At 40.0% G+C, this 19,556-nt stretch overlaps 1 protein-coding gene and 1 long non-coding RNA gene across 10 annotated transcripts in view; one reads left to right on the top strand and one right to left on the bottom strand.

The window, feature by feature from the left end:
- Positions 1-5,305: 5,305 nt before the first annotated feature.
- On the bottom strand, positions 5,306-6,991 carry LOC117196805 (uncharacterized). Its single transcript, XR_007476500.1, has 3 exons — positions 6,897-6,991; positions 6,456-6,583; positions 5,306-6,199 (listed from the first exon to the last, which is right to left on the bottom strand). It is a non-coding gene; the product is annotated as an uncharacterized LOC117196805 (long non-coding RNA).
- Positions 6,992-7,088: 97 nt separating this feature from the next.
- Positions 7,089-19,556, top strand: part of FBXO38 (F-box protein 38) — a 52,383-nt gene continuing 39,915 nt past the window's right edge. For 8 of the 9 annotated variants that reach the window (XM_049708036.1, XM_049708035.1, XM_049708032.1 and 5 more), the window contains exons 1-3: positions 7,089-7,226; positions 14,190-14,379; positions 18,290-18,423. In XM_049708036.1, the coding sequence (XP_049563993.1) occupies positions 14,252-14,379; positions 18,290-18,423 (262 nt within the window). In that variant the 5' untranslated portion in view covers positions 7,089-7,226; positions 14,190-14,251. Of the gene's footprint in view, positions 7,227-7,278; positions 7,746-14,189; positions 14,380-18,289; positions 18,424-19,556 lie in introns of those variants that run through there. The other variant, XM_049708029.1, reaches the window with a different exon arrangement.

Here is a 19,556-nt window from a genome sequence, read left to right as displayed (position 1 = left end):
TCGTCTCTTGATTTTTTGGCCTGTCATGCAGTGAGCAGTATGAGCTTGGACTTGGTAACATGACTGCTCTCCCAGGCCTTCTAAGACAAGGGCCCTATCAGCAATGTGACCTCTGTGGCTGGGACCCTGCACCGTCCCAACAGGTCTAACAACAAATGCCTGCCTGCCGGCATTACCTCTCTGAAGGCTTGCTCCTGGTACAGTGAGTGAGCTACACCCTCTAGTGGGGAAACTACATGTAGCATATTGAACTTCTTTGGAAGAATAACACCCAAAAGAAAATCCAGCTCAGTGACTGAATTTTTAAAAAGGGGGGTGGGGGGATGTGAAGTGAAGTGGGGGAGGCAGGGAGGATTTCCATGGCACCTGTACTTGAAAAGTCCAGAGGAATCTCTGAATTCAGGCATGGCTAGATACGGAGTCTCAAAAACTGTTAGCCAGAATCTTTCTCTCTCCATGTTTTGGATCCATCCATGCTCTCCTCGAGGTTGTCTTCATTCTCAGGCTTTGACCACCCCATCCCGTTCCCCTTGCAGTGGTAGACACTGGCAGTTCTAGAGATACAACTTCAGTAGAAGAGAAGTTTCCTTTCTCAAAACAAAAGATTTGATGCTTATTAGACTAGTTGGGATAAGACTGCTGAATCAGTCTTTAGTGCTATAAGCATGCTTAACTATTACTGAAATTGAAATGGACCGATTTACAAGGCATTGCAGGAGCCAGGGGTGAGACAGCCCTGCTACGTGGACTAGAAGAGGATAAAGAACTGTTCCCCAAAGGAATATTAAGGCACTACTGCCAGGAGAAATGAAAGAAGTCAAGCAAAAACAACATGCATTGACACTACCCTTTCTGGATGCCATTTTTCCCTCCTCTGAATCTGAGGTTGTCCTCAGGCCTGCCCAGAGCTCAATCCCCTGCTATTTTACTGCCTCTACCACACTTAACTATTTAGCCTATTCGTATCATAATAAGTTATGGTACTCCCAGGAGCTGAAACACTTTACTATCTTGGCAGAAGGCACGGAAATGTCACCCAGAGAGCTAAAGCTTCTGGAAAATACACTTTCGTACCCATATAAAATCATTTGACATCCTGGCCCACAAACCATGGGCAGTTTGGTGTCCTCCCAAATTCAGAGGACCACAGGGCATTTACGTTCTCATGGTTACTTCTTGTTCCGTATCCCTAACTTTGCAGAGCTCTCCATCAGCCCCTCATTTCACCTTTTAATACTGACACCTCATTCTCCACCACTTTGGTGCAGGTTAGACTCTCCCCATCTTCCTTCATTCCTCAAGCACTTTCAAGGCTATTTGGGGGTAACAAACGTTTTCTGAACGTCTGGGATAATAGAGGAGATTAATGGCTAATGTAGCATAGGAAATATATTAGGACTACTCTGGTTAAGAGTGATGAAATCTAACTGAAACTTAGGTCAAACAATTGTGTGGGTTCATGTGATTAGGAGGATCCAGGGTGGGTCTTAATTCAAGCACCGCAGTATCCCCAGACTTAAGCAATGCCAGGAGTCTTACTCTCCACCTCTGCCCTCTGCTAGTCTATGAATTTCATTACATGCTGGTTTCATCATCTCCCATACAGACTCCATCTACATGATGATATAATGGCTGCTACCACCCCCAGGCAGGTGTTCTCATAGTTCAAGAGCCGAAAGGAAAAGGGTTGGGGGTGGGAAGAAGGGAAATCATGGGGCTTAGCCACCCCCCCATCAATATGCAACTGCAATCCCCCAGTACAGGGAATTGAATTTTTTAAGTAAGTGTCTTATAACCTCCAAAAGATTAAACGTAAGCACAGAAATGAGGAATAAATCACATCTATATTGTAGTTTGGGTTAAGAAACAGTCTACAAATAATTGTAATTTAAAATATTTATATTTTAAGAAAATATAGCATAGTAAAGAATATGAAGGATGAATCTTATGATTCCAACTTGAAATTTTTAATTATTGATTTAAATTTAGAATTTTAAGAGAATAAAAATTTTATTAAGACTGTAAATGTTATTGGCATTTTGAAAAGTTGTCATTTGCCATATTTATGTTTAATTGAATAGACTTGTAACATTTACTTGTGAAGGTTTTTTGTTAAACAATTGAAGTGCTTAAAAGCAAAAACTGAGTGTATTTATCCTTTCCTTAATCCCTTCTTTCAACTAAACTTAACTGTGTGCCCACCCCCCCGTTTATGTTTGAGAAACTGACTCACCTGGATGTTTATATGATTGTCTCCCTTTACCAAACTGCAGGTAGAAACATATCCACTTACCATAATTGTTCCCTTGCACCTAGTCCAATGCCTCGCCCCCAAAATATTTGTTGAATGAATTAATGAACCATATCAGGCTCAAAATGCAACCAGCTTTTGAAAACTACAACTGCTTTCTACCTGCTACTTTTGGAATTTAAGGGAGATCAGTTTCCATCTCAGTATTGGGCTCACCTAGCTGGGCCCAGTTCACCAGCACTTTCCATTTCTTTCCTTGTAACAGCTGGATGAGGTTGATTCACCTTCTACTTATAGGGGGGGCAACTTGCTCATTTAGTCAAGGTCAGGAGAGTCATAGGGTATGTGAGGGGAAACAGTGAGTCCTGTGTGCACATAGGACATGATGTTTGTGAAGCAAAATGAGACTGAAATGGTAGGCTGCAACCAATGAATACTGGGCCTTGGAAGTCTGATTAACAAGTTACAAATGTATACTTCAAGGTTTAAAGTTGAAGAAAAAATGAGCCATTGACACATTACCCAGTGTGCTTTAGGAAGATTAATCAGACTGTTATTTGGAGGAAAAATTACAAGATTGCACAGGAGGAATATGGGTTTTGAAGTAAGACAGGGAAAATTTCACAATGATTATCTTTATTTACTGGCTGTGTGAGCTTTAGCAGAATACTTAACCTCTCTGAACCTGAGTTACATTACCTGTAAGATGGGGCAAGCAATACTTACAGAGTTCATAGGGATTAAATATAATCATGTATTTAAAAGGGTTGGTAGAGAGACATTGTGATTAAAAAAATACAAAACAATAAGAATTTGCAAGAGAGACACTAGAGCCAGGATGATGATACAGAGACACAACTAAGAAGTAGTGACAGAGAAGCTCATGGGGGAAGGAGAAGTGAGCTGAAGAGGGTGTCTGTAATTACTATTTCAAGTGTAGCTGCATAGAGCCTGGACTCACTCAGTGTCTTCTGTGCTGCTTGGGCATCCTGACATTCCACTGTGCCAGGATTTCCCAAATTTCACTCAAGTGTTCTTGTAGATGATGTCTCCCAGATTACCTAGGAGCAGAGACTGTTTCCTAGTCATCTCTGCAGCCCTGTCTAACATATTCCCAGGTCCCATGTAGTCTCTTAGTAAACGTTGGCTGATGGTAAATAGCTCTTGGCATTTCAAACAACTTTTTTTCTAAAAAAATAACTTATTTACTCTCACACCTCTAGAGATCAGGCTAAAATATCAGCACTAGAAGCAGTGACAGGGAAAACACAGTAAGGCTATTTATTTATTTGTTATTTTTTTCTGCCGTACCACGCAGCACGCGGGATCTTGGTTCTCCGACCAGGGATGGAACCCGTGCCCCCTGCAGTGGAAGCACAGAGTCTTAACCATTCGACCTCCAAGGAAGTACCAAGGCTAATTATTTAAAAGAAAGCTTTTTGAGTTTCTGAAGTTTCATTCTAAATCTTTTCACTTTCTTGGGACATAACCTTGATCTTGAACAGTATGGTCCAAATTAAAAATGATAAACAAGGGCCTAGTTCCTTTATGCTCACTCCGACCTCATGTTTATAAAAGCCTCCTATGCAGCTTTTTCTTTTCTTTTTTCCTTTTGTGTGTGTGCGTGTGTGTGCATGCCTAATCTACCACCTTGTGTTTGGTTTTGAAACTTCGATTCCCTACGCACATACCTACGTACAACATCCTTTCACAGCATTTCCTTATGTAACTTGGGAAAATTTATGATGCTTTTGAAAGTGAACTTCATGCTAAGAATATCACAACCTAAGAATTCAGCCCTTGCAACTTCAAACACTGCTGAGAAGAAGGAAGAAAAAGAGGCTTCTGAAGAATCAAACAGTAACTGCTAACCTTTGCGGAATATTTGCTATGTGCCAGGCACTCTTTAAGTGGATTACAAATATTACCTCACAAAACACAAATGAGAGAAAGGTGGTGGAGAAATTGGAACCCTTGCACTGTTGGTGAGATTGTAAAATGGTGCAACTGCTATGGAAAAATTAAAAATTACCATGTGATCTAGCAATCCCACTTTGGGGTATATATCCAAAAGAATGGAAAGCTGGATCTAGAAGAGATATCTGCACACTAATATTACCTGAAGCATTATTCACAAATGTCTATTCACAACAGACGTTTGGGAAGCAACCCAAATGTCCACTGATGGATGAAAGAACAAAATATAATACATGCATACAATGCAATATTATTCAGCCTTAAAAAAAAAGCCTGACACATGCTACAGCATGGATGAACCTTAAAAACATTATGCTAAGTGAAAAAAGCCAAACAAACAGGGACAAATATTGTCCACTTATATGAGGTACAGGGAGTAGAACGGTGGTTGCCAGGGGCTGTGGTGGGCAGGTGGGGGTTGTTACTTAGCGGGCATAGAGTTTCAATTAGGGGGGATGAAAAAATTCTGGAGGTGGATGGCAGGGCAGTTGCACAACAATGTAAATATTCTTAATGCCAATGAGGTACTTAATGCCACTGTGCACATAAAATTGGTTAAAATGGTAAACTGTGTTATGTGTATTTTACCACAATTAAAAAGAAATCATGTAAAGAATCATTCATGTACAGACTCAAGACTGTACTGGTGGGGCTACCAGCCTTCCTTTTTGATGCATGTGCTAATAAAATCTACATACATCCCTCCAAGAACAGTTAAAAACAAACAAATGGGGCTTCCCTAGTGGCGCAGTGGTTGAGAGTCTGCCTGCTAATGCAGGGGACATGGGTTCGAGCCCTGGTCTGGGAAGATCCCATATGCCGCGGAGCGACTGGGCCCGTGAGCCACAACTACTGAGCCTGCGCGTCTGGAGCCTGTGCTCCGCAACAGGAGAGGCCACAATAGTGAGAGGCCCGCGCACCGCGATGAAGAGTGGCCCCTGCTTGCCTCAACTAGAGAAAGACCCAACACAACAAAAATAAATAAATTAATTAATAAACTCCTACCCCCAACATCTTAAAAAATAATAATAAAAAATAAATAAATAAATAAATAAATCTGGTTTTAAAAAAAAAAACAAACAAATGAGGTAAATTAAAGCGTGGTAAAGCGTGGTAAATTAAAGATGGCCATAAATTCTTTGCTACTCGTTCAATTAAGAGGAGGAATCTTCCCTATCTCCCCTTGAATCTGGGGAGATTCCTTGATTAACAAAATGTGACAGAAGTAACTTCTACTCCCAAGGCTAGATCATATGAAGTCCTGTCCTTGAGCTTCCTGCTGTATGGCTTGGAACAGCTCACTTTCTGCTCTATTTCCGAGTGTTCCCTATCAGAACCCAGCGATTTGCCCTGAGAGATCCAAACCAGAGGGAGAAGACCATGTGTAGGCACTCTGGTGGATAGCTCTAGATGAGCCCCTAGAGGGCTTACACCTTAAAGTGCCTACAATATAATCTCCATTGGAGCCCAAAGTTAACTAAAGTCTCAGCTGACATCGAACTTCAAATGCATGAAACCCCAATCTAGAACTGCCCAGCTGAGCCCAGTCAACTCACAGAATCCTAACAAATTATTTGTGTTAGCCACTAAATTCTGCAGTGGTTTGCTATGCAGGTACCACAATGATGTCCATTTTTACCTAACAAACCCAAGGCTTAGAACTGACATCTCAAGGTCACAGAGCGAGTACTCTATGGTTGATTGAACCTGCAGATGTGGACTGCAATACGGAGGACCTACTGTAAAGTTATAAATGAATTTTTGGCCCCTAATCCCAGAGGTATTCAAGGGTTACCTGTACTTAGGGGCAAGAACTCGGGATTTGGAGGGTAAAAATCTGGGTTTCTGTCTAGCTGTGTGACACTGAGAAATTACCTATGTAGACATCGAATGCTGCCTGCCATTTCAGTTAGCAAAGAATGGTGTGGCCGTCAAACCATCAATCACTGCAGCTGTCCCTGAAGGTGCACCCTACGGGGAGTCAGGATGGAGAAAAACAGGATTACAGACCCTAGACGCTTACGGTACATATCAAAGGAATGATTTCAATAAGCCCAGATTCTCACATCTTCTCACACATAAAAAAGAGCTAAAGTCACTAATTTGACATGTCTGTTTTTTCTTTAATCAGCAGTAATATTTTCATGTTCAACTACCTGGTTTTGTTTTGCGTTTTGTTTTTGTTTTCTTTTGCAAAATCTCCTACATATCTTGGTTCCTCCCTTACCTCTTCAGAACAGTCCGTCGGAGATATCTGAGAGGCTGTCTCCCGGGCTCAAGTCCTCAGCAAGTGCGCTGAATAAAACATAATTCTCAACTTCCAGGTTGTGCATTTTTTTTCAGTCCATATCCTCTCTGAAGATAATTTTTATAAGGAAAAAAAAAAAACCGGTTAAACTGACTCCTGCCCATACGTCACGGTGTCAGGGAGTTTTCAATGAGACAATGATGTGAAAACCCTTTGGAAACTATAAAATATTGTAAATTACGTGTAGCGACAATGCCACAAAAGTAGGGAAGGGCTTATTTAACATTGACATCTTTAACTGCCCCACCCCCCCCCAAAAAAAAAGATTTTCTGTTTTCAGGTGAACGAATTCTGGAAATATCGCTACTGGAACCTAGCTCGCTACTTTACAAAAGAGACACGCGAAGACCGAAAGCTCACCCAAAGCCAACAAAAAACAAACCACAGAATCACGAGCATTTATCGGGCGTCCGACGCTAGACGCTTTGGGCGTGGCGCCGCTGTCACGTGAATGAAGGACGCGCCCCCAGCGCGCTCCGAAACGCCACGCTTAACATGGCTGCCGGGCCTGGACACCCGCGCCCCACACCCAGCATGGGCATGGGGAGCGGGCCCAGCCCGGGATACCAACACTCCGGAAGTGCCCGAGGGGCGGCGGAAGCGGAAGCGCCCCGGCGGTGGGGGCCGCGGGAAGTGTATGTTGCGATTCTCCCTCCCTCCACCACTACAACAAACGGAGGGCTGGCGTAGGTGAGGCGGCGGCCGGGTGGGCCGGGGGCGGGCGGCGGACTGCAGAGCCCGGGGTGCGTGCGGCGGGTGGAGGCGGCTGGATGGGGCTCTGCGGCCCCCGACCGCTCGGGCTCTTGGTCTTCGGCCCCTTTCGGGCCTAGAGCTCCCCGAAAAGCCGGGATTGGGTTTGTGGTTCTTGGCCTTCTAGGCCCTGGTGACAGGGTTTGCCACCTTGCCTGAATCTGGTCCAAGATCCCAGGATACAGAACCCTCCCTGAGTCTTGATTTTCTCAACAAAATGGGGACTTTTGGCCTGGCCAACTTCTGGGACCCCATCCCACTCTGGGCGTCAGAAGTTCCACGATTTTAACGTTAAGTCAGTGTTTAAGCCCGTGTGTTAAGGACTGTAGTCAGCTTACTGAGGAGATGTTCTGAGCAGGACGCAGTGAATACATCTTTGAGAGGCGGCCAGCTAAGGGATCGGGAGCCCGGAGTTCTAGACTTACCTCGTCCACCGACTCACTCTCTGACCTTGCCCAGGTCCGTTACCCTCTCTGTGCCACGGTTTACGTATCTGTAAAACGAAGGTGTTGGATGCTTCTGATCCCCCTCCTAGCTCTAAAATCAGGTTCTCAACTCCCTTTCAAGGAATCTTACCTTAGAGACAGGCCAGAAAAGCATCTCTTCCCTGCATTTTGTGTAGCCAGGATGACTTATCAGAGGTGTCTACCATGTTTCTTTCCAGACGCCAAATCGGCCAAGGGGAACTGGCACTTCGTAAGGTTCCTATGTTTCCTGTGTAGTGGAAAGCTCTGTCCTGAAGACTTTGTTTTAGAAACCTATACCAGCAGTGTAAAACACGCAAATGTGAAACATAGGAAACCTTTGTTTTTTATCTTAAAACTGCTATTAAATTGCTGGATTACCTTCCTATTTCTGGACTGGAGATTTCTCATCTGACAAACGAATAAGTTAGATTAGGTCACAGGTTCTTAATCCCCTTTCCCATGGTCTGCACGAATGAAGAATAAAATAATGGCTCCATAAAGCCATGATTTTCTGGGGGAGGGAAGAGGTGAGGTGTGGAGAGTACATATTATGTAGCCATATAGATTGAAAAATCTGTGCTTGTAATTTTTAACTTTTTTTGACAATTACTGGTCTAGGTTATCACTAAGTTTCTTTCTCTTTAAAATTTGTGATGCTGTGATTCTTATGTCCTCTTTGGGTAAAGAATATAGACTTGTGTGTTTGTTTAAATGACTGTGTGCCTGGAAGTACACACTTTAGTTAAAAAAAGATACACAATGGGAGAAGAAGGAAAAGCTAGATTACAGTAAGGAAAAGTGACATAGTGAAATAAAATTGAACTTGAACTAGAGTTAAAGACATGGATCCTTGTTTCAGCACTGGTATTGATACTTTCTGGGTTTGTGACTTTGGGCAAGGCAGCTTACCTCTCTGGTTCTTACTTTCCTTATCTTGGAAAATGAAAGATTGGACTGGATGACTCCTGGACATTTTCAGTACTATAATTCTGTTTTCTTATTTGTTTTTTATCTGACCAGCTTGGTGGATGTGGTGCGGCATTTCTTTAGGCAAGAGAGGCTGTTCTAGGAAGTAGACATAGAAGATCTATGATGAGGAATGGTGTCAAATTGACATGCAATATTACATTGATATGAGCAAGCTGAAGCCAATAGAAACTGAAGAAGGGTGTTAGAAACCTGAAGGGCAGGGGAGCCCTTGACCAGATAGGATGATTGAAGACATTGGGAAGTTTTAAATGGGGGAGAGATATTTTTGGTGAGGTTAATGAAGGGGAATTTAAGTTATAGTAATTGAAGTGGCTGAGTTGTCAGAAACTGTTGGTAGAATCTGTCTCTACTGTGAGACTGTAAGCTTCATGGGAGGAAAGACTTTGTCACTACCTAGCACCTAATAGGCAATAAAAAAGTAGTCGAGTGAGTGATTGGTTGGATGGACTGATGAATAGATAGAAAATAACAATTCTCTGGAGAAACTCCTTTTTAAAAAATTGCTATTAATTAGATACAGAATGGGGAAATTGATTCAGCATTGTGAAAGTTTCATAAAAGAAGAGGTCCCTAAGTTTTCTCATTAGTTGTAAGGTAAGTCGGTTTATCGCTGCCCTATAAAGTATGTTAGTAAGAGACAAACACGTACCTTGGAGGGTCCAGTGTGATCTGAGTAAGAGAGTAATTAGAAGAATAAGACAGGGATGAAAGAGGATGTTGACAAGATGGAACAGGTGTAAGAAGATTTCTAAGTTGTGCGTAGGGACTAAAAGAGTAGGTTTATACAGGACTTTTATAGGTATCAACGATTGTCAGAATTGTGTACAATACATGTTAAAACCTCTATAATGAAAATAGAGAATAAAAAGGAAAAATGATTTTTGCAAGCAAGGAAATGTTGGTGCTCCTCAACAAGAGGTTGAAGTAGCCTGGAGGGTTAAGGTTTAAAAGATAGGGATAAATCTGGGAGCAACCAGAATGAAGTAACTTAGTAGAGGATAGTGTAGTCTAGTTTGGGATAGGAGGAGATTTGAACCGGCAGGTTGCAAGGAGAGGAGCACACCTATGTGTTAATGAGAAGGACCTTCCTTACCTTGTTGGGTTTCTCAAGTTTAAAGAATGCTCAGAAACAATTCAGGCTTACTACTTAGAACATATTGGGCCACTAGGACAAAAGTGATGCTTCCTGTGGCTAAGGTCTGCTAAACAGCCAGCCACAGGATGACTGTAGGAGACCCAGGGCTGCTGTAGGCTACTGTGTGTGAGCCAAATTAGATGGACCACAAGCTCTAATTTGTGAAGGAGGGTGTGGTCAGCAGCAGTTCTATCAGAGCATCGAGAAGTGCATCTCCAAGCACTGGGGCATAGCTCTGGAATGTAGGCAGCCAGCCGAGGTGCAAAGGATTGACTTGATGACAGGTTGTGTAGTGTAGGCTGAGAAATCTGAATCCCAGCCTGAACTCTGACACTTAATATAAGCCCTTGGCAAGTGACTTATACCCTGTGGTTCTGTTTGTCCATCTAAAAATTGAGGGAGCAGCCTTGGATAGGGTCCTCTGGATGAGCTGCCATGTCTCTGTGAAGCCCCTGAAATTATATATGAGTCTGGGTGTGTTTTGTTTTTGTCTTGGGGGGATGTACAGCTTTCATCATAGTCTCAGATGGGTTTGTGACCCACAAAAAATTAAGAACTGTGTGACCCTTTAAGTCTGTGAAGGACTCTTCACCTTTTAACTTTCTGGGATTCAAAATGATATTTCTTTGAGGTTTAGAATCTCAGCCTCCAGGACTTGCTGACCCTAAAAAATGACACCTAGTGCTGCAAAATGTAGTCTCTGCATATTTATACCCACTTGTTATTTATACTCACCTCTCCCTTACCCTCCATAACTCCTCTGCTAGGCCCGTTCCTATGTGTCATCTTTATCTACTGTTGATAACTGGAATTCCCTCTTTTCCTCTTTCTACTTGCTGCTGCTTTGGACCTTCTCTACCTTATTGAGTTTCTCAAGTGGTGAGTGGTGATATTTTGGAGATAGGGGTAGGAAGAAACCAAGACACAGAAGACCAGTCATGGCAGTTTTCTATTCTCACCTGCTTTTATCCCTCATCCCACTAAAAGACAAGCAATTGAGAGAGAACATGCACGTATAAGAGAGACTCCGTCATCACTAGGTCTCCGTCTTTCATGGTGTTTTCTTTTCAAACAGGGATACCAGGCCTCTGTACTCAGTGCCTGGGATGAAATGCTCTCAGCCTAGTCCAGTCATGTATTTCACTTAAGTGATGATGAAGCCAGCTTTAGTTGAAACAGTTGTGTGGGGTTTTTTTTTTGTTGTTTGTTTTTTTAAGTAGAGTTTGAATGGTGGTGAGGGCAAATAATTGAGTCCTTGAATGAGCCTTTTATCTCCTTAATATTGCCAGGGGCACCTACTTGGACTGGAGAGGACTGAGGAATTTCCTCCAGCTATGGGTCCTGAACTGTTAAAGCCCCTAGATGAAAGATGGCGGTCTTATCCTTTACCCCAACGTTCATCTCCACAAGTCCCTTTCCCACCGAAGCCTTGTAGCAGGGGAGTCACTACTCCACCTGCTGCCAAATAAATAGCTCTATGATCAGGTTTTCAGTTCTAGATGTGATATGGGAACTATGTTACAATTTCACCTAAATTTTTGTTGTAGTCCTCTTAATTTAGGCCCTTTGGTAGTAGTGTTAATGCATAGTAGGTTAAATGGATCTTTGTGGGCTTGCTGGAGACTTAAGCTAACCTCTCTATAATGTTGTATAATGTCATATCTGTGAGTAAATATTTTTGTAAGTTCTAAACAAGGGAACTTTATATAAACTCAGTGATATTTAAGGTGCAATCTATTGGTTTAAAATTTCAAGTGTATGTTGTGCACTGGAGCTACTAAATCTGATTCACACAAAACCACAGTATTGCAAAATAAGGAGCAATAAAAGGTGGAGTCATAAGATGAGGGTGGAAATTATTAAGTGGTGTGGATTTGCTGAAGGAAAAGAAGGGGGAAGGGCCAAGAAGGATTTTCACTTAGAGGATGAAATCAAGAACGTGGTATCCATGAACGGTTAGAATTGTCAAAGGTGAGGGTGTAAAAGGTGAAGCATGTGCTAAATAACATAGCTGGAGAATTAATCCATGGTTGGATTGGTCTGTCCTGGTTTATAGCCTTGTCAACGTATTTGAATGCCTCAGTGTAGCTAATTGTTATGTGTTCCTATTGGAGTAAAGTATGATTGCATTTTTGCCAGGGTTACAGGCTTGTTTCTGAGATCACTGAGTGCTGTGGTGGCAAAAATAGGAGCGTGAAATGGTTCTTAGCAGCCTTGCAGCTACTGGGCACATATGGAATAATGGAAAGACTGATGGATATTCACACATCAGACGTGTGATTTGTTATCACCCAGTGGCAGGAGATTGAGATTCTCTTCCTTTTCCTGGCAGAGACATGATCAATATAATACTATCCAAGTTGCTATGGGAGAAGCTAATGTTAGTTAAGTCTCACAGGGAGCTCAGAAGAGGAGTTTAGTAGGAGACGTTTTTTCAGAGGACTTAACGTTTAACTAGATTTTGAAGGCAGAATAGTGGTTTTCCGGCCAAAAAAAAAAGGAAGGGAAGAACATTAGATTTAATAGCTTACTAGGAATAAAAGATGAATGTTAAACAAATGGATGAACTGGGATACTGGTGTGGCTGGAGTGAACAAGTGATAAGAAGTGAAAGATGAGATTGGAAAGGTGGCTTGGTCAGGTTGGAAAGATTTTATCCTCTGCAAACTAGGATTTCTTGTAGGCTGATTTGGTTTCTGTTTGATCATGTGTATTAAATTTCTATAAAAACAAATTCAGTGAACTGTAGCTCATGTACCTACTCTTTGCAGGATTCCTTAAGTCCATACTACTAACTGCCTGTTGATATTAATCCACACACAATTCTAAAAACTTATTTCTTTGGTTTCCCAGGCCATAGCTGATTAGAAGCAGCAAATTAGGGGTGCGTGTGTGTGTTTGGGTGGAGTGCAGGGAGAAGCAAGCATGCTGACACCAGTCAGAAGTCACAGTGTATAACCTTTCAGTGAGGGGAGAAGAGACCAGAAAACACACACACACGCACACACACACACACACACACACACAAGAAATAAAAGAATTCACTTAGCCTTGTAGTTTGCTCCCATATGCTGCTGAAGCAAAGGAACCCCAGAAACTCCATATAGTTCAGGAGTCCTTGAGACTATATTGCAGAATATAATGTATATTCAAATGATAACCTCAGGTCATCAAGAAAAGATTACACTTTTATTGCAACTCTGTAAGAAAATGGAAGCATGGGGTCCACTTTAGAAACTTTTGATAGTAACAGATTATAATAAAGAAAAAGCATTGGTGCATAAAAGGGAGCAAACACTGTTTAATCCAGAGATTGACAGATTTGCGACAGCAATTCTTTGTATCACTATAGCATGATTAAGCTCTGAACTCTACAGTTCTCTCACTTTGAATCCAGATAAGGTTTCCGAATTTTACCAGAGATAATTGATAATGCTGTTTAAAGGACACTGTTTTCACATAGTTCCCTCTTAACCTGATCTGCAAAATAAAACAAACCTCTGGGCAGAAGTTCGCTCATCTGACTTTTATGTTATTTCCCCCACTCCGTTCCTCTTCCTTTCTCTTCTTCCTCCCTCACTAAAGCTTATTTTAAAAACAAACAAAACATACATCTGATACATAAGTGAATTAACCTCTGCTCCTTAATACTTATGGGAGAGGGTGAGGGAGAAGGGTTGTTTTATTCTTCCTCTGAAATTGCATGTAAAATTAAGTAGTTTTTTTGGTTATTGCTTTTTGTGGAGAAGGTTAATAGTTTTTTTTTTTAATCAAATTCATAAAGGGATATGTGACCCACCAGTGAAATCTGATCCCCTCACTTTATAGGTGGGAGAAGGAAGAATTTAAAAGGTGATTCAAGTTTATAGAAGTAGTTTGTGGCAGATCCAGGACTAGAATCCAAGAGTCTTCTCCTTTCTGCTGTGTTGGGGCAGTCCTAGAATCACAAGCGCCTGGAGTTGGAAAGGGTTTTGTTTGTTTAGTTTAATCTTATCTTACATATGAGGAATTTGATGCTTGGAGAAATTGAGTGAATTAGCTAGGAAGCAACAGAGTACGAATAGAATCCAGGACTCCTGATTCCTTGGATTTTTGCTCATTCTAAGTAATGCATTTTTATCTCTACTGCTGTTCAGGAAAAAGATGTTCTGTGCCTTTTCGTGTAGTATTTTTATTAATTTGAATGTAGTCTGTACCATTGTAATAGCATTACTTTTGTCTGTATTCTAAAATAAACATTGTTTTACCAAGATAATTTCTGCATCTGGGTTTCGTGTGTTTTAGTCTATTCTAATCACTGCTTGCTTTCAGGTCTTTGAACTCAAGTAACCAAAAGGAGAGATTTGCTCTTTGATACTGGAGATAACGCAGCAATGGGTCCACGAAAGAAAAGTGTTAAAACGTGTCTCATGAACAATGATATTCCTGAAGAAACAATATCAGATGAAACAAAGGACTATATGAATCAACTTTCACATGAAGTGCTTTGCCATATTTTTAGGTAAGATTTTGTTTGGTTGATTTTCACCTACATGGAATGTATAGTATAAGTAGGAGCAAATGCTAGAGCTATGCTGTCCAATATGGTAGTCACTAGCCACATGTGGCATTTAAATTAAATTAAATTAAAGATCCAGTATGGCTAGTGGCTACAGTATAGGACAGTACAGACAGTGAAGATAGAGAATATTTCCTTTATTGGAGAAAGTTTTATTGGGCAGCCATTATCTAGACTGTGTTAACATTCCAGGCTTCTTGGAATTCTTACTGACTGATAGATTTGTTGACTTTTATTATTACAGTACCTTGTGTGTATGATATAAAGCAGTGTTTCTGACTTTTGGATTACAGTCCACAGTGAGAAACACTTTTGCTCTGTGTGCACATAAACGAAAGGAAATGAAAAAAGTTTTGTGAAATAATACCCATCATTGGTATATGCAGTGCACACATTAAAGTTGTTTTGAGGTAAATTTTTTTCAAAATCCTTTTTTAAAACTATATATATATATATATATATATATATTTTTTTTTTTTTGCGATATGCGGGTCTCTCACTGTTGTGGCCTCTCCCGCTGCGGAGCACAGGTTCCGGACGCACAGGCTTAGCGGCCATGGCTCACGGGCCCAGCCGCTCTGCGGCATGTGGGATCTTCCCGGACCGGGGCACGAACCCGTGTCCCCTGCATCGGCAGGCGGACTCTCAACCACTGCGCCACCAGGGAAGCCCTAAAATTATATTTTTATCTAAACTGTATTATAACAATTGTTAAAGAAACCAGAGACAAAACCAAAAAAACAACCAATGAAACCCTTTCATTATAGTTTCTCCTGCTCTCTTCTTTCATTATCCACTCAAATAAACACATCCTAATATACTTTGTCTCTGGAATGAGAGACCAGAGTTTGATCCTGAGTCTCTCATTTACTATCTCTGGACCAGTGATAGATATAAAGATGTTATTATAAGGATTCAATGAGATAATGCTTTTAAAGCACTCAATACACTGCATGGCATAAACACTTGGTAAGTGTTAATGGTTATATTGTGTTTGCCTTTTTTCATATTGCTGCATGGTCTTCATAATGATCATTTTAGTCACTGCTTTCTATTCCACTGACTATGAATGATAATTACCTTTTCTTGTATTCTTTTGTCTCTGTTGTTTCTAATTTTTCTCTTATATAATGCAACTAATTTATCTAAGCATCTGAATTTTCCATTATTTTAGATTATTTACCTAGGGGAGATTTCCATATTTGAAGTTCCTAGAAAAGTTTCGAATTTTTAAAAAATTATTGAATATTTGCAGATTAAGAAGTTTTAAAATCGTGATAGCAGAGTTATTTTAGGGAACTATGGGCACTTTATTTTTCTTTTCCAGTATAAATTTGTATTAGTCTTTATCTTCTGCAGTTTGTTATTATGTGACACAGTATAGTTTTTGTTCAGTTCTATCTGGGAATAGAAGGCCCAATTAAACTAATAGACTTTTTTTTTAACATAACAGGATAATACTATAGTTCATCTGGCAGGAAAAATTCTGTAGCCAAAATTTTTCAGAAAAAGAGTCTAACCCTACTAGATGTTCAAATGTATTCTAAAATACACAATAATTAAAGATTTGGTACGGGAGAAGATAGCCAGACAGTTGGGTAAAACAAACTCCATATATAGGCTCCATATGTAGATTCAAATATACGTGGGGATCTAGTTTATGATAAACTTGGTATTCACATCAGTGAGGAAAAGCTGAGTGGATTATTCAGTGATGATGTCACAACCGAAAAACATTTGAAGAAAATAATAAAAGCATGTTCTCTCTCTCATATCTGACAACTATATTCTAAATGTATCAGTGAATTAAACAATGAAGCTATTAAAATACTAGAGGAAAGCATAGGTAAAATTGTTTCTAGGGATGTGTGTTAGATGTTTGTTGACTAATGGTAGGGCATATTATGAACAAATTTGATCATATTTTAAATTGAGAGTGGATTCGATTTTGCGGTTCAAACAGAATATAACAGTAGAAGGAGTGGAATCAAATAGAAGGACGTTACCCTGGTTATAATGAAAAAAACATGCAGCAAATTGGCATGGTAAGGAGAACTGTGAACTAAGCTGAGTACTTGAATATGGTATTCTAAAAATAAACATTTATTTTTAGGCTTCTAAAGTTTTTATCTGAGGACTCATTTTGTAGTCCTGTAATAACCATTTAGCATGTTTTCATGAAACAAGAAAAACCATGGCTTCCTTAAAAGAAACTTAATCTTTGCTGTACCTGCCATGTTAAACACGTCTTTTCGAAAATATGTTTGATCTGCCTTTTGAACTCCAGCTTTTTGACTATGTATCTGTGTAGTAAAAATACATTCTTTTTCTGAGGGCAAATATAAGATAACCTCCATAAGATTACTGATGTTTGTATTTCAAGGGAGTGTAATATTAACTCAGGCAAATACTTTGGATAAAAATCAGTGATTTGTGGAAAAAAGTTTCAGTGGCAAAACTTGATTTAGAAAACAAATTCAGTTTTTCATTGTTTATAAAGTGTATAGTTATATAGTTTCTGAAAAGTATCCTCATATCTAAGTTATGGAAACTGTAAATTAAGTTGGCAATAATGCTTTTTTGGTAGAGAATTTGACTTTATTTTATTCTCTTTATTTAAATAGTTATAAAAGAGAATGCAGAGGGGCCAGAGGTAGAAAAAAAATAGAGCAGAGAAATATTCAGCAGGTATACCTGGACTTTCCTTTAGAATTAGCTTAATTTTTAGGAAATAGACCCAACTGTTGACATCCTTGCTCCTCCTCTCTCAAATTATTTAGCTGTTGACTTTTTTCTGGTTAACTTTTCTGAGCCAATTTCACCACTTGTAAAGTGGAGTAACAATAGCACCTACTATATCAATGAGAGTTGTATCAGGAAACAAGATACCCTCGGCTGGAATTTGAAGATAACTTAATGAAGGGATCATTCAGAGAGGTGTAGGTAGGGTTAAGGGAACAGGAAGAGATGCTGAAGATTCATTCAGCTAGGGGACTAGCAATAGCAGAAGGCCTTTGCCCTGCCTTCCGTTGGCCAAAGTCACCTCATAGTCAGAGGGGTGGGGAACACAGCAGAACAGAGAAGAGAAGAAAAAGGATTGGGGGAGGGCTGTGTTGCAAACAGGAAAATAACCTAGCTTGTAAAAGTTGTGAAACAGTGACTGTAGTACAGTGTCTGTGACACAATACCAGCTCAATAAAGGGTAGCTTTTGCCTTTTTTTTTTTTTAATTAACCTAGGTCTGTTGAGAGAGAGATATATATATTGGTATTACTGGAAACAACAAAAGTAGAGGTTAGTTGAAAAGCTTCATGAAGGAAGAGATAACAGGGGAGGTCGGAAAAAAGGAAATTGTAATTCAGATGAGTGTTTTTCACTTAATGCTTATGCAATACTTTTATTAGAGTATGTGATTAAAAGGTAAAAGATCTAGGGGAAAATGTACACTATAAACTTAGTATACATATTTGTTCAAATTGATCAGTTCTCTGATCTTTTGTACATTCCCTTATCACTATACCTTGAAATGTACTGAGATTTTTTTATCCTTCCTTTTTTTTTTTTTTTTGTTTTTGAGATTTTCTTTGTCCTTAAAATCAAAAGGAAAAAGGCAGGATTTATCACATGCTCTGTGGAGGGAGCTCCACACTTTATTTGGATGCTTGAGTATTTGCTGATTTTTTTTTTTTTTTTAGTAAAAAGGTATGTATGCGTGTTAATCTTAAAACTCGGTGAATATTACTACAGTCTTATTTTATTTGAGGGGCAGGAGAATGGAGGAAGGAAAAAGTAACCTGTCAGTGAGATGAAGTACTTACCCACTTGATAAATATGAGTTTCTTTCTCTTACAAAGGTACCTCCCTCTGCAGGATATCATGTGTATGGAATGTCTTTCCCGGAAGCTAAAGGAAGCAGTCACCCTATATCTGAGAGTTGTGAGGGTAGTAGATCTTTGTGCAGGGCGATGGTGGGAATACATGCCGAGTGGTAAGTAAATTTAGCCTGTAATGTACAGTGGAGCCCCACTGGAAACTACTAATAACGTTCCCATGAAAAGCTACTTGTTACTTTGGGATAGGCAATCTAGGCACCTTGTAGATAGGGAGGCAGGATTTTATCTAAATTTTTTGGGTTAGTTTAGGTTGATGAAATGAGTTTTGCCTGAGGCTTTACTGTTTTAGTGGTCTGTTTTCATTTCCTACTCCTTAAGAAACTACATCAGTCTATTCCACAAATATATGATTGGAAAATACATATTGAGACTTTGATTAGCTAAGTATATGTCTATCACATTTGACAAAGTGTCCTTTCTTCCATGATGCAGATTTTCATGCACCCTCTGGTTAAACAGATATTTATCAATTTTTGTAAAGCTGCTCTAGTTGTAGGTCACAGAAATTGCACTTCTGGAACTTTCATTTCTTTAGCACTTTTAAAAGGCCTGTGCTAGGTCTTGGAGATTTCTCAAATAATGCATTGGCCTTGCGTGTGAAGAACTCAAAGTTAGTACCCTAACCACAACAAATGGACCTCAGGTAAGGAGACCACCAGAAAAGAAAGTTCATAACTTTAGTTAAGCAGAGCACACCTCAAAGGGGAGAAATAATATTAAGGGCTAATCAGGCTTCTTTTCAGTTAACACCAATCTGTTAATTATTCTGCTTTAGTTAATGTTGTTTAGCAATTTTGAATATCTTTTTAAACTACCTTTCATCAACAATATTCAGATCCTGATATTTTGAAAATGTGATTAAGCTGTGGTGCTGGGCAAAGGGGAGGGGTCCTTAATAGAAGTGAAGGGCTGAGGAGATAATTGTCTTCTTCTGTTCTATTGTGTGGAACAGAACAGACTGCCTCTGAAATACTGAGATATTGTACAGTTTGGGGTGCTGCATAAGCTTTCAAGAGGGTCATCAGTCAACTGATAACTCTTATCAGTTGGCCGGAGTTATCACTATATCTTTTTGTGAAGAACATTGCAGAGACTTGAGGCTAGAACACAGCTTGATGGGAAGCAAAGCACATTTGTCTTCAAATACTTTAAAGAAACTATCGTAAGGGAAAAGCATTCATCATATTGCAGAGACAGCAGGAAAGAAAAAATCAGGGCAATGTGGAAA

This window comes from Orcinus orca, chromosome 3, assembly GCF_937001465.1.
Source record: "Orcinus orca chromosome 3, mOrcOrc1.1, whole genome shotgun sequence".
Taxonomy (NCBI): domain Eukaryota; kingdom Metazoa; phylum Chordata; class Mammalia; order Artiodactyla; family Delphinidae; genus Orcinus; species Orcinus orca.
The sequence above is the reverse complement of the archived record's forward strand: the minus strand, read 5'-3'. Positions and strand labels throughout refer to the sequence as shown.